The sequence below is a fragment of the Dromiciops gliroides genome, chromosome 2 (assembly GCF_019393635.1).
Source record: "Dromiciops gliroides isolate mDroGli1 chromosome 2, mDroGli1.pri, whole genome shotgun sequence".
In the NCBI taxonomy this organism is placed as follows: Eukaryota; Metazoa; Chordata; class Mammalia; order Microbiotheria; family Microbiotheriidae; genus Dromiciops; species Dromiciops gliroides.
Window position 1 is genome coordinate 393,535,899 of NC_057862.1, and position 19,823 is coordinate 393,555,721.

The 19,823-nt window shown below is 41.5% G+C and overlaps 2 protein-coding genes across 2 annotated transcripts in view; both read left to right on the plus strand.

Moving 5' to 3' along the window:
- The first annotated feature begins 1 nt into the window (after position 1).
- Positions 2-12,052, plus strand: C2H9orf43 (chromosome 2 C9orf43 homolog). The gene is made up of 12 exons (XM_043981834.1): positions 2-580; positions 1,495-1,693; positions 1,793-1,937; positions 4,513-4,600; positions 6,217-6,341; positions 7,201-7,300; positions 7,787-7,947; positions 8,749-8,890; positions 10,683-10,764; positions 11,077-11,162; positions 11,526-11,613; positions 11,815-12,052. Exons 1-12 carry the CDS (start codon positions 512-514, stop codon positions 12,021-12,023), a joined length of 1,494 nt encoding a protein of 497 aa, XP_043837769.1. The 5' UTR covers positions 2-511; the 3' UTR covers positions 12,024-12,052.
- A 16-nt stretch (positions 12,053-12,068) lies between these two features.
- The window catches only part of RGS3 (regulator of G protein signaling 3), a 218,093-nt gene continuing 210,338 nt past the window's right edge, over positions 12,069-19,823 (plus strand). Inside the window, exon 1 of the mRNA XM_043981823.1 lies at positions 12,069-12,208. The gene's annotated coding sequence lies outside the window, so the exon portion shown is untranslated. The remainder of the gene's footprint in view (positions 12,209-19,823) is intronic.

A 19,823-nucleotide genomic window follows, 5' to 3' on the forward strand; every position in this document is an offset into this window, starting at 1 on the left:
CTCAGAGCCGCGCTTCCGCATCCCTCCTTGCGGAACGTCCTCCGCACCTCCCAGCCAATCCTACCGCTTGGCAGTGCTCGCCGACCCTGGGGTGTTGCTTCATCTTGACTCACAAGTCCTGATTCCTGGTCTCTGCCTTCGTGACCTGCCCCGATCCCTCTTCGCGGTTCTGTTCCTCCCTATGTCCCGCCTGACCCTGGCTGCGACTGCCCTCGGTCTCATTCCTTCCCAGCCCTGTCCCAACCCGGGAACACCTGTGCCCCGCCCAAGCCTCGTCCCCCAAAGCCTGTCCTGAACTTCTCCATCAACTCCTCTCTAGAGCACCCCGTCCAAGTTCCCCGTGCCCCGTACTTGTGGTGTCTCACTGTGACCTGCCCCATTTTCCTTTTTTGGACCATACCTGTAATGTCATTGGTGGAGGGAGCTCTCGCTCAGGACCTTGCTCTTCCAGTGCAGAGCTGCGAGTTCTCAGCGATTTCTAATCTTAGTTACCCAGAGTCGAGCAGCCCATATGTATGGGGGCAGGATTTGGATCCTGGTGTCTGCTAACCCTGCTTCTTCTGACCCAGCCTCTAATACGGTTTCTAAATTTTCTGTTGCCCTCCTTTCTTCCTTTTCTCTGACCTTCCCAAGCTCCCTGAATTCTTTTGTTTTTAGGCTTGTTTGGCTTCTCAATTTTGCCCGTTTCTTCTTGTAAGAACCTCAGGACTAGGCTTCTGCTTCCTTTGGCTGCAGAAACTTTCGATTGGAGATGTTTACATTTTTTAGATGTTCTAAGCAATAACACATCATTAGTAGTAGTGTACAACATTATACATAGTTTATTAACAAGCTTGTGTTGTGAGAAAAAATGAAATGATATATGTGAAAGTATGTTGAAAAATAGAACCTGCTATATAAATGCAAGATAATTATATATTTGTACTCATTTCACAGGATAATAGGATTTAGAATTGGAAGGGAGGGGCAGCTAGGTGGCACGGTAGATAGAGCACTGGCCCTAGAGTCAGGAGTACCTGAGTTCAAATCCAGCCTCAGACATTTGACACCACTAGCTGTGTGACCCTGGGCAAGTCACTTAACCCCAATTGCCACACACACACACACACACACAAGGGAAGGGAATCACCATTTGACCCCTTCATTTTATATATGAGGAAACGGAGGTGCAAAGAGGAGAAATTGCTCCTCCAAGGTCACAGAATTTCTCCTCTTTCAAACGCAGGTCCTCTGTCTAGTCTTTTCACTACACCTTGTTTATCTGCCTCTGCCTCAGTATTATATTAGTTTGGTGGCTGTGTTTGCAGTAGGGAATTGACACTTCTCTTTAATTTCACTAAAGATTAATGAACCATCAACTCCTTCCTTCTCATTCTAATGCTTCTTTTTTTTTTTGAAGTGACATTCATAATTTAAGATATTGGCTATATGTTGGAGATATAACTATCAATATTGTGTAATATTACCTAGCTTATTTAATTCTTGTTTTCCTAGATGGCTAATGATCTTGGGATTGGTTTCTGTTGTAAACCTGTGATAAATATCAGATTGCCAGATGTCAGTGAGTGGGATGAGACCACCTGCCCACAACTTGTTTGCCAGCATCCACATTGTTGGGCAACAGTCCAAAGGCTTCAGAGGGGCCATCCTCGAATTCTTCAACCAGTTTCCAGAGCTCCCAAGAAAAGTGAAGGTGAATTGATGAGGCCCTTTCACATTTGTCTTAGGATCCATATACTTGGTATGTTTGGCCTCCTCTCTGACCAGTTTTTATTTTGGTTTACATTTCTAGATGGATTGCCAACTCTCAAGATAGTAGACTTATCTTTACCTGATTCTTCCATTTTGGCCAAGAGAATCACTGATTCATCCCAGTTCTTCAAGCATCCTACTTCTTTAATGGGAGACTCTAAATTTGACTCGGATTTCCAAAGCAGGTGAATCATCATGGAAACACCAGAAACCATGTGCCTCAGAATCCCAGGTGGTCATTTTTTAGAACCATGCCCCAGAATTTGGTATGTGGTATTTTTGTTTGTTTGTTTTGGTGAGGCAATTGGGGTCAAGTGACTTGCCCAGGGTCACACAGTTAGTGAGTGTCAAGTGTCTGAGGCTGGGTTTGAACTCAGGTCCTCCTGAATCCAGGGCCGGTGCTTTTATCCACTGTGCCATCTTGTCACAGTGGGCTTGCTATGGGAAGAAAGGGTTTATCTTCTAATAATGAAATGAAGTGGTGAGTAGATATTGAGGCAAGAGAAAGAAATATTCCCCTTTTGGGGTTCCAATAGAAATGCTTAATTGAAGTGTATATGGTCAGTTGCTGCAAATGGATTAAGAATTTTTCAGGTTCTTAATTGCTTGGATTACTCTAATTGCTTCCTGCTTGAAACTATATTGTAAGCTCTGGAAGGCAGAGAGTTGTTTTTTGCTTTCTTGTATGTACCATAGTAACTGGCACATAGTTAACTAGTTGCACAATAAATACTTGAATTGCAAAGTGGATCTTTGGCCCTTTGATGTACTTTACAATGATTAGTTTTTCCTGCTCAGTGGTTCCTGGTGGGCTCTATGAGATAGGGCAAAATCGAGGAAAAGATAAGACCATTTTCAGGCTCTCTAGGAAAAAAGAATGGAACACTACCTCTTTCACCATATGAAGGTTGGACATGTGGTTGGCATTCATTCATACTTTTCTCCTAGCCTAAAGTGATAGTGTAAAGTTGGCAGGGAACTGCTATATCAAGTCAATCCTACCATATTAATGTATGTCTTATCTGCCCCTTACTTTCCTTACTTTCCATTTCTATGGCTGCTATATTCATTCGGACCCATGAGGAAACCAACTCATGCCTAGACTGTGGCAATAACTTCCTAACTTGTACACCCAGACCTGACTGATTTTCTTTTTTTTTTTTAATAAAGTATTTAATTTTTTTTCCCGTTACATGCAAAGATAGTTCTCAATTTTTGTTTATACAAGCTTTCCAATTTCAGATTTTTCTCCCTCCTCCCCTCCCTCCTCCCCTCCCTCCCTTCCCTCCCTCCCCTCCCTCCCTCTTCCCCTAGACAGCAGGTAATCTGATATAGGTTTTATACACACACACACACACACACACACACACATACATACATACATAATAACATTAAACATATTTCTGCCTTACTGACTGATTTTCTTAAAACACTAATTAGCATGTCTTGCTTATAGAATAAAGCCAAAACTTGGGTTTGTTATTCTAGGCATTGCTCCTTTTCAAACTTTATCTCCCACTGTTCTACACAAACCTTACCCTTTAGCTAAACTAGTCTATCCATTGTTCCCTGATCACTCAATTCTCATTTTCACCCCTGTGCCTATATTGTTTATACCACTTGGAATGGCCTCTATAGGCCTTTCAGTTTATTTGTGTCCTACAATTACAATCACAAATTATATTTACTTATTACTTTAAGGCTTTAATTACTTTAAATCTATGAGGGAGGTATTTTAAATATTCTAATTTTACATGTGAGGGAACCCTGGACTGAGAAAGGTGAAGTGCCTTGCCCCATGGTCACACATCCAGTAAGTGAGCTGTGACCTGAAGCCAGGTCTCCTGAGTCCAGTCTGACAGTCTTGCCAGCTCACTGGACTGCCTATCTAGGCCCAACTCAAGTTCTCCTGTCTTCATGAAATCTTATCTGATTTTTGTCTTTTAGGAGTGATTGGTCTTGTCATTTCCTCAGAGCTCTTGTAGCAGCTAGGTGGCATGGTGGATAGAAGGCTGGCCCTGGAGTCAGGAAGATTTATTTTCATGAGTTCAAATCTGTCCTCAGACACTAACTAGCTGTGTGAGCCTGGGCAAGTCACCTAACCCTATTTGCCTCAGTTGCCTCATTTGTAAAATGAGCTGGAGAAGGAAATGGCAAAGCACTCCAGTATCTTGGCCAAGAAAACCCCAGATGGGGTCACAAAAGAGTTGTACATGACTGAAAATGACTCAAGAACAACTCATTATATAGCTAATACATGCTGCCTTTGATTTATCATGTACATTTTCTATCTTCCCAACTAGAATAAGTCTCGAGGACAGGGACTGTATCTTATACTTCCTTGTGTCCTAATCACATATCCTGTACATATTAGATGTTCCATACCTTGTCTGTTGATCATGATGCATTTCTTTGTCACTGGATTGGGAAGCAGAGATTAAAAAGGGAAACCATAGTTGGGGACAGCTAGGTGGTGCAGTGGATAAAGCACTGGCCCTGGATTCAGGAGGACCCGAGTTCAAATTTGACCTCAGACACTTGACACTTATTAGCTGTGTGACCCTGGGCAAGTCACTTAACCCTCATTGCCCCTGCAAAGAAAAAAGAAAAAAAGAAAAAAGGGAAACCATAAAGTAGTAAGATATTATGTAGAAGCATTACTTCTATAAGCACAAGGAAGGGCCACTCCAAGATCTTACCTCCACTAGCCTTTATTTTCCTCTCACTTTCTCTGATAACTCTTTTCTATCTCTATTTCAGTTTGGAAGGACCACATTTTTTAGGATTCAAATCCTTTAGAGACTTCCGTGGTCAGGGTTTTGCCCAGAAGCCTCGAAAACCTGTCAAAGTAAGTCACAAAGAAAAATAATCCATACATATAGTATGGTATGTCTCTACAGCTGAACTGCATATGACAGAATAAAATGTCTTGTCCTTATTTAATACCCTATATTTTTGGGTGGGCAGGTAGGTGGCACAGTGGATAGTGTGCTGGGGCCTGGAGTTCGGAAAGCTCATTTTCCTGAGTTCAAATGTGGACACGTACTAGCAGTGTGACCATGGGCAAGTCACTTGACCCTGTTTGCCTCAGTTTCCTCACCTGTAAAATGAGTTCGAGAAAGAAATGGCAAACCACTCCAATATCTTTGCCAAGAAAACCCCAAATGGGGTCACAGAGAGTTAGCTATGACTGAAATGACTGAACAACTGAACAATATTCTTGGGTAGTATCTGTTGTTTTACCACCAAAGAAACCCTAACCCCTGAAGTATACAGAGTCAGTTTGGGGAGATCATTAATAAGAAGACCTATATATATAGAAATTATTAAATTATTGTTAAACAGGACCCAGGGCAGTTGTCCTTGGCTGATAGAGGACTTGATGGTTTGGGAGCGAGGAAATGGAAATACCTTTCTAACTGAATAGTCAAATTTAAAGAGGAAATTTACAGCCTCCTTAGGATAGTATCCTATAGGAGATAGACACACACATGTGCGCATGCGTGCATACATACGTATACACACATATACATATCCTATAGGATACTATAGAACATCTATAGATATATATCATATATAATATGTGTACACACACACACACACACATATATACATACACATCTACATCTACATACACACACATATAAAACACCCAACATAGCAGGATATAGTAAAGTAACATTGGGTGTCAGATCCCAGGAGTGGTGGACAGGCCACAAAGAGAACCTAGAAAGATACATTGCATTTGTTTCCCTAATTGTCTACCCAACTTCAGAGTTGTCTCAACACCTGCTTCTGGGGCTAACTCCTGGGGAGGATGGGCAATATAATTGGTGTTCACAGAAGGAAACAAATAATCTCATCTACAGAAGCTGACTGAGATGTGTAAGGATGTTGAACAAAACAGTACTGGGCATTAGACTCTGTAGGGGAGAAGTATCATTCACTTAATGGAACACATCTAGATTTTACCAGAGCTGACTGGTTTTTTGGGAAGCACTATATTGATGTAATTACTAGAGGCAATGTTAGCTAATGGAACACATACTAGATTTAGAGTCAGTGAGCCTCAGTTAAATCCTGGCTCCATCACTTAACTTGGATGTGACCTGTGGAAAGTTATGTAACCTCACAGAGCCTCGAATTTTCTGATCTATAAAATTATAATAGTAATACTTTGTCTATGTCATAGGATTGTTGTACGGTTTTAATGAGTAAAAAATAGATATATGTTGGAAGGCTCTAATGAGTATATGTTTATTCAAAATATATATCCCCATATCCATCTATATTGCTCTTTAAACCATAAACCATGAAACACTATATAAATGTCAGCTGTTATCATTGTTACCACTTTTCCTCACTCCTGTGCCACTTGGGTACTTAATTGGAACTGAGTACCTGGGCCTTATAAGCCCAGGGGGCAAATTAGCATTGCTTGTATCTTTTCATTTTTTGTTATAGCTCCCAGTGCTGAATTTGAATGCAACACATCTTCCAAAATATCCAGATGGTGGGAATTTAGTTATGGTATGGATCCCAGATGAACAAGGGAAACACAAGAAACCTGACCAGAATCAAAGGACAAAGTGAGCACTATTCCTAGCCTTTGGAGTCCTTAGATCTTATGCCTGCTTTTATATATATATATTTTTTTGGGGGGGGGGCAGGCAATGAGGGTTAAGTGACTTGCCCAGGGTCACACAGCTAGTAAGTGTCAAGTGTCTGAGGCCGCCTTTGAACTCAGGTCCTCCTGAATCCAGGGCCAGTGGTTTATCCACTGCGCCACCTAGCTGCCCCCATCTTATACCTGTTTAAAACTCCTAGAGATTCTCTACCTCTGGATTTCTCTCTGGTAAAGATTTTTCAGAACCAAAATTAGAATTCCTCTCCTTTTCCTCCTCCCCTACCCCTACTTGTCAGAAGTAATCCAAAGCACTGCTTCCTTTAGGTGGATCCTTTCTTAGCCGTTTCACCTCAACCCTAAAAGCCAATTATACTTGCACAAGATAACTCCCAACCTAGTGCTTTTGTACAAAACAAAGTATCCTAGGGTTCTACATGGCAGAGAGCAAAAGGTCTAATTGACCTCTACAACTGAAACAGGAAAAATGATGACTTTTGTGTCTGTTGGGGATCTCAAACTCTAATTGAGCAATGTTAAAGATGCTGAGCAGTGAGGAACTAACGTAACAGAGCAGACCCTGCGACTTTGGGTACATACTTCTACTTAGCAGCTTCTACACAAGCCTTTGTGTTGAATTCAACTCACTTAGATGGCTGATGTCAGAGAGAGAAATCACCACTGTTCTCAACCAGCATCATAGATGAGGCCCCCATCATTTTCTTATATTTCTTATAATCATTGTTTCTTGAATTTAAGGTGACTGGGAGGGGATAGAGAAGTTCCTGAACAGCTTGAAATTCATAAGCTTTTTTATGCTCTAGTTTGCTTAGAATGAGCCCAGATAAGAAGTCATTTATACCCTTGAAGATCAGCAAAATTATACCATGCCAGGAGTGGAGCAGCAGAAGAGCAGCTCAGAAGGTTGTAAACTCTTTGTTTGGTCTCACTGATCAAAGCACTGATGCTTTCGTTTTGTGAGTTTAATTTTTTTATTCCTCCCAGTTCTCCTCAGTTCCCAATTAAGGAAAGCATCCAGAAGACATTCTCCTCCATTTGGAGTCACTGAACTTCTTCCCACTCCCCAAAGCCTCTTCCCTTATCTACTTATGTTTCTCTATCTGGGGAGAAAAGCTTTCTTTGTAGATCTTTCTGGAGGAGACACCTCTAATTGAGTGCCAGGGGAGATGACATAGGATTAGCTGGCTACCAGAGTGGAAAATGGGTCAAGATTGGTGTTTTATGGGAAGTGAGAAGTTGTGTAAAATAAAGCAGGAATTGTGCTTAGAAAAAAGTAAGGGACAAGTTAGGATTAGTATGATAAAGCTAGTGTGGATTGGAAGAAACAGGAACCCTGGGATGGTGATAGGAAAATGAGGGAGTTGTTTTCACTATTTGTTTCTCTTCAAGAAAAAGAAATCAACACATGTCCCTACTGGCGGGCAGCCCTGTTCTGCCCAGTTGATGCATCGATGGCTAAAGGTGCCCCCACCATCTCCAGTCACTCCACCTTCATACTTGGAATCTTTGCCTTCCTGGACCTTCACAGTCCCCAAGCATTCATTAATAAGGTGAGCATTCCTTAGAGTATAGCATGGTGTAACCATGTATTTGGAGTCTGAAAGACTTGGGTTTGAATCCTCCTTCTGATGCTTATTAGCTGTTTGACTTTAGGATCACAGCCCCTCTGGGGCCTCGGTTTTTCCTCTGTAAAATGAAGATGACAATTGCACCTACCTCATAGCATTATTGGCAGAATTGAATGAGATAATGTATATAGAGCACTTTGAAGCCCAAAAGCATGATGTAAATGTTGAGTTCTTCTCTTCTTCTTTCCCCTTCCTTCCCACTCTTCTTTACCCTCCTCTTCCTTTCTTTTTCCTCCCCAACTCCCTTTTCTCTTCCTTCTTTTCTCCTCCCCCTCTTTCCTCTTTTGTGTGAAGATGAACCTGCTTCTTTCTGAGTCAAGAAGGATAAGCACAATGCATTTCCCCATCTAATCTGTTTCTACCCTTGCCTTAGGTTCTCAGCTGGGCACAGATGGGCAGTTGTACTTCTAGATGGTTTTATAGATAGAGCACTGGTTTGTGCAGACCCCTTTCATCGTCTAGATAGGGAAATTTCACTGACCTTTTATTTTTTTTTATTTTTAAGTGAGGCAATTGGGGTTAAGTGACTTGCCCAGGATCACACAGCTAGTAAGTGTTAAGTGTCTGAGGCTGGATTTGAACTCAGGTACTCCTGACTCCAGGGCCGGTGCTCTATCCATTGCGCCACCTAGCTGCCCCCCCTTTTAGCCATTTTTAACCCCTTATTCTATTCTTTCAGAATAAAGCTACTATTTATTCTCCATTTATCCTTCTTCCCCTCAGCTCTTTGTCTGATGAAGAGAGAACAATTTTGAGGATGGACCAACTGGACATAATAAGTGAAGAGAGCCTTTTTCGGAAAGGGCATCAATTTAGATTGTCCAAGACAAAGATGATTTTGGCTGTGCACAGAATAAAACTTCAGGTAAGATCAAGGAGGACCAAAGAGGAAGATGTTTTTTCACTGCACTAGGCTCTGTGGATGAGCACTGCAGTCCACAGCACTGGCAACCTTGTTGTTAGAGCTGGTCTTGGGAAGTATCTATTCAGAGGAGCACTAACAGAGAAGGAGGGTCATGTACTCTTATTTTTTTGTGTGAGGCAATTGGGGTTAAGTGACTTGCCCAAGGTCACACAGCTAGTAAGTGTCAAGTGTCTGAGCCTGGACCTGAACTCAGGTCCTCCTGACTCCAGGGCTGGTGCTCTCTGAGGGTCATGTACTCTTTAAGCAGGCTATGATGACCTGCAGTATTGAGAATCTGTATAAGGTGTTTGTCCTTAAGAAGCTTAGAATCAAGTTTCAAAGACAAAACATGCACGTAAGATGACTTGGAACTTTAGAAGTTATGCTCTTGGTCACTCATCATGTATATAATATGATAGTAGAGGTGTTTTTTTGTCACTGTAGCATGGAACAAATGTAATGTTGGAGCTGTTTTCATTCTTTGACATTAGAATTTTAATGGAATTTCCTTTTTTTGCCTGTGGTTTTTCAAGTGTTCATTATTACAGTTTCCTGCCTTTGTTAGAGCATTAAGCATTTACTGCTACTGAAGAGAAGATTTAGACTTTTTGAGCTCAGAGAGGTTCTATAGATTATAGATTGCAAATTCTCCATTTACAGAGGAGGAAACTAAAGCCCAGAGAGAAGCAATTTGGCTAAAGTCATACAGCTAGTTAGTGGCTTAGCTTGGACTAGAACCCTAACTCCCAGCCCAGCTCTTTCTGTTACCATGCTGACTCTAGCAAGGGACATCTCAATCCTGGGATGGGGATACTAATTAAGTTCTGTTACTCAAGGCAGTGAGTAGGACCTGTTCTCTCTGGGTAGCCTAGTTAGTAATAACACAGAGGGCATCTTGAACACTTGTTTAGCCAGGGTCATTGAGAAAATCCAAGGGAGATTTTGGAGTTGGCCTTTACCTAAGATGCTATAATTTCGGCTTACACTTTCAGTCCAAGGAACCAATAGTAACAAGGATTCCTGGGAGGGGGGAGGGCGGAGGACAGAAGACAGATGACCTGTAAGGTCAGTGATATTTAAATGTCTACAGATGATTTGGATAAGAAAAGGGCACAACTCATGCCCCTTTCCTCCAAAAGTCTAACTTCTCCAAAGTGGAATGATATAGAAGAAGGAAAAGGGAATCAGCAAAATTCTTGAGAAAAGCAGTGTTTTTGTTTTAGTTTTTCTCCTGTGATTGTAATTCCTTCATGGCAGGGACAGTGTCTTCCATTTTTTCTGCATACTTTGTGCCACTCTTACATGATACCACCTACTAGTGCAAAGTCCTCCTGTGAGGCCTCAAACCTAGTGAAGAAATAAGTCTGGGTTCTGGAAGGTTGTGTCAGCATTGGCCAAACTCTGCCAGGCACTACCAGGTCAGAAGGGTTTGGGATTTGGCTGAATGTCTTTTTTTCTGAGGACTAACCTAGTCAAACCCTGTAAAGTTTGGAGAGGCTAACTCGTTATCAGATTGGACACTGTCCTAAAACATGTTTCCTAAGGCACAGCAGGATTAAATTCTGTGTCTGTAAGGGCAGTGCCACATGGACAAAATCAAAGATCTTTCAGATATTGAAATATGGACATAGTCAGGTATGTGTCCTAGGACCTCAGTACATGTTTGCTGAAGGACATGGTTTGGGAAGAGTTAGGTGTAAGGACTGAAGCAAAAGAATTCATTCAAATTGGAACTTTTCTTATGTTTCTTCAGAGTCCAGTGTTGAGATATCCAGCAAATATAAGAGAATTACATTCCAGAATGCCCAAAGCAACTCCTAAGCTGAAGAGAAAAGGTAGGGCCAGAGGCACGGCCCTCATGTGCATGAATGGGCCACTTTGGCTCCACGCAGTTGTCCAGGGTCACTTCCCAGACATTGTCCTTGTCCCCTGTCTGTAGTGTGTGTGTGTGTGTGTATGTGTGTGTAATAATCCTGGATGAACAGTTACTTGGAGCTTTGAATAGCACCCCACCCCACCCTCCACCATATTGATTATGTCCTTCACTGAGAGAATGGAGGACTGGCTATTAACAAGGGGTAAAATGGGAGCTTAGGGATGAAATGTACAATGACAGAAGAAGAGTCATTTGGCTTTTTGCTCACTAGGTCCCAAGATTACAGCAAAGGAAACTGACAAAATTGACAGAAAACCAAGTCTTTCAAAGAGTGAGATATTACAACCCTCAGAGATGGTGAGTGATGGTGAAGGTGCCCTAGGGATGAGGAAGGTTCCTAGGTGCCTCCACCAAGCCTCTGTATAATGGGGGAAAGTTTGGCCCTGTCCTCATTCCAGGCAGCCAGAGTATCAAGTGAAGGTGGACACTCTTAAGTATTCAGGATATTTAATCATGGAGTGGACACAAGATGGTAAGGTGCTCTCCAGTCTCTAAGTGTCTCCTGTGTCTTAGATGCTGAGTTTATTTGAGAAGTCACTTTAGTATCCAAGAGTCTTTCAGATCTCTCTTCTCTTTCATTTTTCGTATCACACACAGCCACACAATCACACACTTTTGAGCTTATGTGCTTATCGACCTGTTGAATCATATGGATTTCAGGAGCTCAAAGAGGAATCAAAGAAGAGCAAGGAGCTTTTGGAGTTACATCGAGTTTCCTTCAGTGACATCTTCCTGCCTCAAAAAGACAGTAAGTGTCTGGTTGGGACAAGACTGTGCAAGTGGCAGAGGGTGGGGAAAGCTGGGGCCTAGGGGGCCAGGATGAGACCTCCCTCCTCCAGGTGGAACTTCCTTGGAGCCCCTGCCCTGCCTTTCCTTTCCAGTCCCTCTGCTGCTTATGGAGATTTAGGAAAGACCAAAAACACCATTAGAGGTGTTATCTTTCTTTCAGGTTTCATCTCATTAAGTGAGGACAGCATTACTGAGCAGACACAACTGTATGAGCTTGAAGCCCAGGAAGTGGAACCAAAGGAAACTTCTAAATCTTTCTTGGCCATGCATGAAAATTTGAAGGAGGAATCTCCACACCCCATCCAGATTCCTCAGACTTCTGACGAGCAAGAGGAAGAGCTGCTCACCCCACCATCTAGCCGAGAGTGAGAATAGGATATTGAAGATGTCAGTTATACTTGTCAGCCCCATTCTAGAGGGTAGTCAGTGCTCTCAGGATAAGCTTGACTCCTCCACTTTCCTGGTGGGGAAAGGAGTTGGCTTCTCTTTTCTCTGGAGCCCTTATGCTGGCCTTACTGTGACTACTTACCTTCTCTCCCTTCTACCTGTTTCTGGTAGGTGGCAAGGTGGTAAGAAAAGGGAAGGGGATTGTGAATAGGTTCCTCGAAGCCTAGGAAGGCTGTTAATCAAATCTGGATTATTGTTCTCAAGTGGTTCTGACTTAATGATTAAAATAGCCATTTTTTGGTCAGAAGACTCACGTGTCTGTTCTGGTGGCGGGACAGTTCAGGATGGGAGGAGGAGAGAAATAGGAGCACAGATGTAATGTTTCTTGTAGAAATACCATTTTATCCCTTTTTTTACTCTTTCACATAAACACTATGGAGTGGAGTGGAGTGGAGACACTTGTGATGTTCTTTTTTTGTTTGTTTGTTTTTGGTGAGGCAATGGGAGTTGAGTGACTTGCCCAGGGTCACATAGCTAGTATCAAGTGTCTGAGGTCGGATTTGAACTCAGGTCCTCCTGAATCCAGGGCCTGTGCTCTATCCACTGTGCCACCTAGCTGCCCCCAACTTGTGATGTTCTTGAGAGGTTTAGAATGCTTCCTAGGTGGAAGGTGCAGCACAGAGCAGGGATTTGATTTGTGAGCTAGTCCACCAGGGTGACTTGCCCATTAATTCTCTGGAGACACTCCCTAGGGGGAGTGGAATCATTATCAAATAATATTAAGGGCCCCTATCACTTGACACTGGACTAAGTGTAATATAGTAGAAAGAGCACTGAACTAGAGTTGGGAAGGCTGGAGTTCAAATCCTCCTTTTGACACTAGCTGTGTGATTGTGGGCAAGTCATTTATTTAACCCATCTGAGCCTCAGCTTCCTATTCTGTAAAATGGGGATAATAGTATCCCCTTCGTAAGATTATTGAGGCCTAGGGCAGCTAGGTGGCACAGTGGATAAAGCACCAGCCCTGGATTCAGGAGGACTTGAGTTCAAATCCAGATTCAGACACTTGACATTTACTAGCTGTGTGACCTTGGGCAAGTCACTTAAAAAAGATTATTGAGGCCAAGATCATATTCATATATATAGCACTTTGCAAGCTTCAAAAGGGCAATTATTAAGAAAAATGTTAGTAGTAGTAGTGATTTAAAGAACTCTAGTTTCTGGTGTGCTTGAACTTACAGGAAAATATATTGTTTCAAATCGAGTCTATCTAGAATTTTAGATTTGGGGAAAAGTGAACAATATTCAGGATGAACTTTACTTCAAAGCTAGGGGGTGGAGAAGATGCTCTTCCCTGTGTTCTTCTTCCAAAGCAGGAAGTCAGAGAGATCATCAAGGCTCCCCTGACCCTTAGGCTTCTTGACTCCTTATCTCAGAGATGATCTCTCAGGTCCAGAGAGATTAGTGGCACAGCTAGGGACTCTGAGGGACTAGATTAATAGATGTAGAGCTTCAAGACCTCACCGGTGAGAACACTGAGTCTCAGAGAAGTGGCTTGTCCAGAGTCACACAGGTAGTAAGTGGCAGAGGCAGTAATTAAATTGATGTCCTGTCCTCCAAGTTTAATTCCCTTTCTGCTATACCACAGAGTCCAGGTCCACTGGCCCCTATACCAGCGGTATTTCTACTGAATGATGTCTTTTCACAATGAGCCATGGTAAATGTTTTAATCTTAGTTTGGCTTCCTTTTTGAGTGGCCTTTCCCTGTCCTTAAAGGGTATATGTCCCAATTGGAATGTCAATCCATCAGCCTAAAACAAATAGAAATAGCAAGGTACATCTGTCTCTTCCCTTCTCCCCACTTGCTCTTGTCACTACGTTCCAAAGCCATACCAAAATGATTTTTCATTATTTGTGCCACTTTCCAACTCTATTAAAGAATCAACTACATTTAATTGAATATTCATGGATTGGGAAAATGAAGTTTTATGTGGGCAATTTTCCTGATAGACTCCCAAGGCTACCCCTCTGATGCTAGAACTTATGAGATTTAAGAGGAATAGTGGAGGACAGGTGAAGAAGGATTTACTGAAGGCCACCCCATACCCCTCCCCCCACCTTCTGGGGGGGGGATATGCCCCCAATGTTCTGAGAGGAGGGGCAAGGTAACTGTCACTAACTGCCTTGTCCTCACCACAAATAGTAAAGAACCACTGAGACAAATGGGTCGTCTTAGGACCAGGGCAGTGAGACCTTAAAGGCCAGGGTTGTAAGATGTCTAGTCAAATGGTCTCGGCCAAGAAGTTTAAATGACTCAGTATGGCTGGGAATTGTCCTAGTCACTATATACCTGAGCTCCTAGTTTCCCAGCATGATTCTTGCGGCTCCAGGATATCTTCCGTGAATGGATTCCTTTGTTGTAACTCTAGTTGGCTGACCTTGTTTTCCAGTACTGATGGGCTGGCATCTAATTGGTTCTACATATAAACGACGTGTTCTTGGGAGTGTGTTCAGACGTTCTTCACCTCATCTTTTAGTTTTGAGGTAGCATTCACATCTGAGGTGGGGTTTGATTGGTGGGAGTCCTGTGGGAAGAATGTCTGTACTTAATCTGTTCCTCTTGGGAGTTGCCTTTACTCTTGGTGGAAGAAACTGATGATTTGGTTAAATGATTCTGAAGTTGTTCCAGCCCAGCCTGTGCTAAGATGCCTTATGACTTTGTCTTAGAACTAATTGAGGTATGTGGGGCTCTATGAAGTCAGAAAGAATCTGGGAAAGAATCTATGTGAAGTTTTCACTTCCAGGCACCAGATCTTGTTTAGTTCATTTCCAGAGGATGAACACATAGGTCCTAGGAAGCCCTAAGGAATCAGCCTTTCAGTGTTGGTAAGGGGAAAAGTTAGAGATTGCGTGGATACTCCGGGTGAATGTGGTCCCACAGCAGTAGCCTGCTCTTTTTTTTTTTTTTTTTGGCCAACCAACAGCTGGAGCTGATCAGTAACCACTAGATGGCGATCCTGCACTACTGAAAAGTTTCTCTTAGCGCTTCAAAGGTCAGGTCTCTGAGGTCTCTAGTTAATTCTAGGACTTTAACTCTAGGATTAGACTCCTGTAGCTAGAAGGGAATTTAGCTAACATCTAATTATCTTTTCTTAAATGGTTCAACACATTTGTTCAACAAATATTTATTTAGCTCCTGTTCAGCTTTGTGGGGAATACAAAAATATAAAAATGTTATTCCCTGCCCTGTAGAAGTTTATATTGGAAGATGGATACAACTAGCTCAAATATTAGCTTCTTATTAATATTAATATTAAAATAAAAGGCTCCATATGGCAAATGTCATATGAGTGGCATGGCCAAATTGTGGGAGTTAAGGTGGAGGTGAGATCATTGGAGTGATAGGGGACACTTCATGGAAGAGGTGGGATTAAAACTGGGCGGTTCAGATTATAATAAGTGGAGTTGGGGTGGAGAGGACATTGATGTGAAAGGAATAGCATGAGCACGGAGGCAGGAAAGTACAAGGTCTTTGAGGGCAGGGGATATTTAGTTTTTGTATCTCTAGAACCTAGAAAGTGCCTTGCACATAAATGATGCTTAATAAAGGTTTGTTGAATTAATGAATGGTGAATAATTGCTTGGCTAGAGCTCAGTGTTCTGATAGGGAATAATGCAAGAAAGGAAAGTTGGAGCCATGTTATTTAGGGCTTTAACTTTAGGCTAAAGAGTTTTGAATTTATTGGAAGGCAATGGGGAACTACTAAAGGTTTTTGAATGGTGGTGGGGGGTGGGGAATAGTGGGAGTGACATGGAAGCAATACTTGAGCATTAACCTGGTAGAGGTATGAAGAATGGATTGGAGCAGATTGAGATGTCATTTAGCCATCAGTGACAGGAGGCATTTGAAAATCTAAGCATGTGGTAGTAAGAACTTTCATTAGGATGATAGTAGTTGAGCTAGGAGAGTAGGGACATCTCTGAGACACATTGACAGGAGGATGAATCCAGAGGACCTGTCATGATGGAAGGACAGGGCTAGAATGAGTAAGTAGAATAAGGCAGAGATCCTTGGTTTTGAGTTGGGCTTATGGTGGGAGATGATCAGAAATAACTCAGGAAGAGGAACTGGCTTTGAGGGAATGATTTCAATTTTGACATGTTGAGTTTGAAGTGTTAGTGGAGCAATTAGGTGGAAAAGTCTAGCAGGTTGTTGCAAATTTGGGACTGGAACTCGAGTAAATTCAGGTCGGGAATATGGATTTGGGACTAAGAAAAATTATCATTGGATTTGGTAATTAGGATGTCACTGATAAAGTTACAGTTGCTGTTGTGGAGATGAAAATCAAATTTCAAGGACTTAAAAATAAGTGGTGAGGGGCAGCTAGATGACGCAGTGGATAAAGCACCGGCCCTGGATTCAGGAGTACCTGAGTTCAAATTCGGCCTCAGACACTTAACACTTACTAGCTGTGTGACCCTGGGCAAGTCTCTTAACCCCAATTGCCTCACCAAAAAAACCCCCCAAAAAACATAAAACAAAAACCAAAAACCAAAAACAAATAAGTGGTGAGAAAATGAGAGCGGGGAGGTATAAGATCATTTTTCTTGCAAGTACAACTGCACCTGAAGCATTCAAGAGCTCTGAAATCATAGATTAAGATTTCCTGAGTGAACTAGAGTCAGTTTGGGATGTTCTTGCCTCTTTCCTCTGTATCAACTGTTTTCTCCCAATTTCCTTTATACTGTTAACAACTCCTTTATACTATCAACATTACATGCACAGGAAGCTAATTTAGAGTGGTGTTTGCCCCCTTTATATTTAAGTTTGGTGTGTAACAAAGTTGAGGAAAATATAGCTGAACATCCCAACCCCCTTGATTTCAGTACATTGAGTTTATAGCAAGCATTCCCATATTATTGTTTTTCACTAAGTGGAATCCACATGCCCACAGCAAACAACAAATGCTAAATTGTTAATAGCTTCCTTGGAATTTGACTCTTGCAATGATCTCACCACAGTTTAGATGAAATATTCCAGTTCTAATAAGCACAGATCTCTTAAGTGTTCTTTAGTTTCTCAATCCATGCCCTGGATTTAATATTATTTAAAGTAGAAAAACTTTTCCATCATCAAACTCAGGTTAGAGACCAGATAAATATCACTAATACTTCATGTGTAGGAGAAAGATTACTTGGCCTTTTGAGAGAGGGATACTTGGAGCAGCTTCAATGGATCTTTGATTTTATTGGTGTGGCTACTCTGTCCACCAGTGGAGATTGCATTCTATCCATGCCTTTTCACCTTGTATCATTTTTGTTCGTGCCTTTCCATAAATATTTCATAGAGAAACAGCAATAAGATGCTTTCCTCTAGTTCTTTTAATATTGTGTGAATAGCAGTACAGCAATAAAGCTCTCCATATGTTATTTCTTATTCACATGATTAGTCCAATTCCTTTTCTATCCTCCGTGTCCTTGATGTTATCTTTTATGCCACTCTACTTCTTACGTGCAAATAAGTGCTGGTGATACACTGAATACTATTTACATTATGTGTCTTTCCACGGCCTTTTAGGGCATTGGCAATTTTGATTTTTCTGAGAGAGGGATATTGCACGATTTGCATCTATATGACATCAGGGGGAGGATATTGGTATTTAAAAGATGGGCTTTTACAGAAGAGAGCAGCTTCAGATCATTGAAAGCACTTTGTAATTTCCCAAATGTAATCTAGCCTGTTCTCTTCTTCCTATTCAATTCTGTCTTATTGTCCATATGCAGTACCTGGACTAACTCAATGGGCTACCTATTTGTTTGTCATAATCTGGGCAATACATATTCTTCACAATTTTCCTTTGCTAATTACTAGGCCCATCTCTTTCGATGATATCGTGCCATATAAGGACTGATTAAAGAAACTGGGAATAGTTTGGAGAAGAGAAGACTTAGGGGGGATGTGTTGTCTTCATGTATTTGTAGTATGTGAAAAAGGAATTAGATTTATTCTGCTTATGCGAGAGGGAAGAATTTAGAATAATGTGTAGAAGTTGCAGTGAGGAAGATTACGACTCCCTAATAGAGCTATCCAAAAGTATAATTGGCTGTCTCAGGAAGTGAGATCCTTTCCATAGAAATTCTTCAAGCAAAGGCAGGTTAATCATTTGTCAGGCATATTGTAGAGGAGATAAATGTTCGGGTGTGGATTGACCTAGATGTCTTCTGAGAGCTCTTTCAATTAGTCTTCTGTAATTTTCCCTGTGAATCTCATTGAAGTGATACTGTAGTTTTTGGTTTCCGTGTAATCAGATCAATGTCACCCATAAAGTGGAGCATCCAGAGCATCTTACCATCAGTGAGGAATCTCTCTTCCATTTGGACTTTGAATAGGATACACCCTCCATAACACTGGCAAATGCCTTTAGCAAACATGTCTTTTTTATATACCTTGCTTGGTATGGCTACTCAGAGGGTTGGTAGATTATCTTTATGGTTGTACCTATGAAATTACTTTGTGGCATGGCAGACAATTGGTTGGAAAAAACTTTTTAAGAATGTTGTTTTTGTTCTGAGTCATGCCTTTTTGCCGTCAACAAACAGTAGAAACAATAAGATCTTCTGTTGTCTGCATCTCATTTAATTATTTTGCAGATATAGTCTGCTGTAGAAGATAATTTCTACCTTCCTTTCCCCTGCTCTCCTTACATTTTCACCCCCCCCCAAATATGCACAGACCATTATCATTAAGGATTTCAGAGAAATGAGAATATGCTTAGTAACTGGTAGTTGTGTTCCTGATACCCCCTTTTTTTTTGCGGGGCAATGGGGGTTAAGTGACTTGCCCAGGGTCACACAGCTAGTAAGTGTCAAGTGTCTGAGGCTGGATTTGAACTCAGGTATTCCTGAATCCAGGGCCGGTGCTTTATCTACTGCATCACCTAGCCACCCCCCACTTTTAAAAATAGTAACAGCTTTTCCAAGTATTTTAGAATCTGAGATGTTTTGAAAATTGCTCCTCAAAAGCTTTTAAAATTGTTTCACCTTCTAGAATATAATTCTTTAATAGCTATTTGGCCATTTGGCCATTCATTTGTGCAGTCCAACTTTCTTATATAGTATGTATGTGTATATGAGTGTGTGTATACAAATATGCCTGTATATATACATGTACATATCTCCTTCCCACACAAAAACTCCACTCTGATGTTTCCCCATAGTATGGAGTTGACCCAGAGTTCTCAAAATACAGGCCAATACTTTGGCATGTTCTACAAAGCTGAGAAAGGTTTAAAGTATCGTTCTGATAGCTTACTGCCAGAAGGTTGCTTCCAGGGTGATACATTTTTTTGATCACTGTGACCCAGAAAAGAAATCAAACATAAAACAGAGCCTTTAGAACAGAATAGCTCCTCTCTGATTTGGCAGTGATAGTGGCAGAAAGACAGAAGCAGGACAGCAAGCAGAGGGTTCTAAGAATCACAGTTTTTAGACCATCTACAAACTTCTTTAACTAATGTTCAATAAATATGAGCTCTTTGCTCAGTATCCAGAGTTGAGACACAACTGGAGGAACTGACATTTGTGATATAAATGACACCAGAAGATATTAAATGTGGGATAGCCCCACACAAAGTTTGCAGTGATATAAAATGTTGCTGCAGTTCCCCAAAATACACATATTTTCTTTGCTGGCTCTTAATCATGGGATTATGGAATGTTAGAACTGTAAGGTGACCATTAAGAGAAACTGAGACCCAGAAAGAGGAAATGATTTGCCCAGTT

Coding starts and splice junctions, on each gene's coding strand:
- C2H9orf43 (XM_043981834.1), top strand. CDS start 512: ATGTATGGGGGCAGGATTTGGATCCTGGTGTCTGCTAACCCTGCTTCT. Junction 8,891..10,682: donor TGCACAGAATAAAACTTCAG/GTAAGATCAAGG, acceptor ATGTTTCTTCAG/AGTCCAGTGTTGAGATATCC. Junction 11,163..11,525: donor TATTACAACCCTCAGAGATG/GTGAGTGATGGT, acceptor TATGGATTTCAG/GAGCTCAAAGAGGAATCAAA.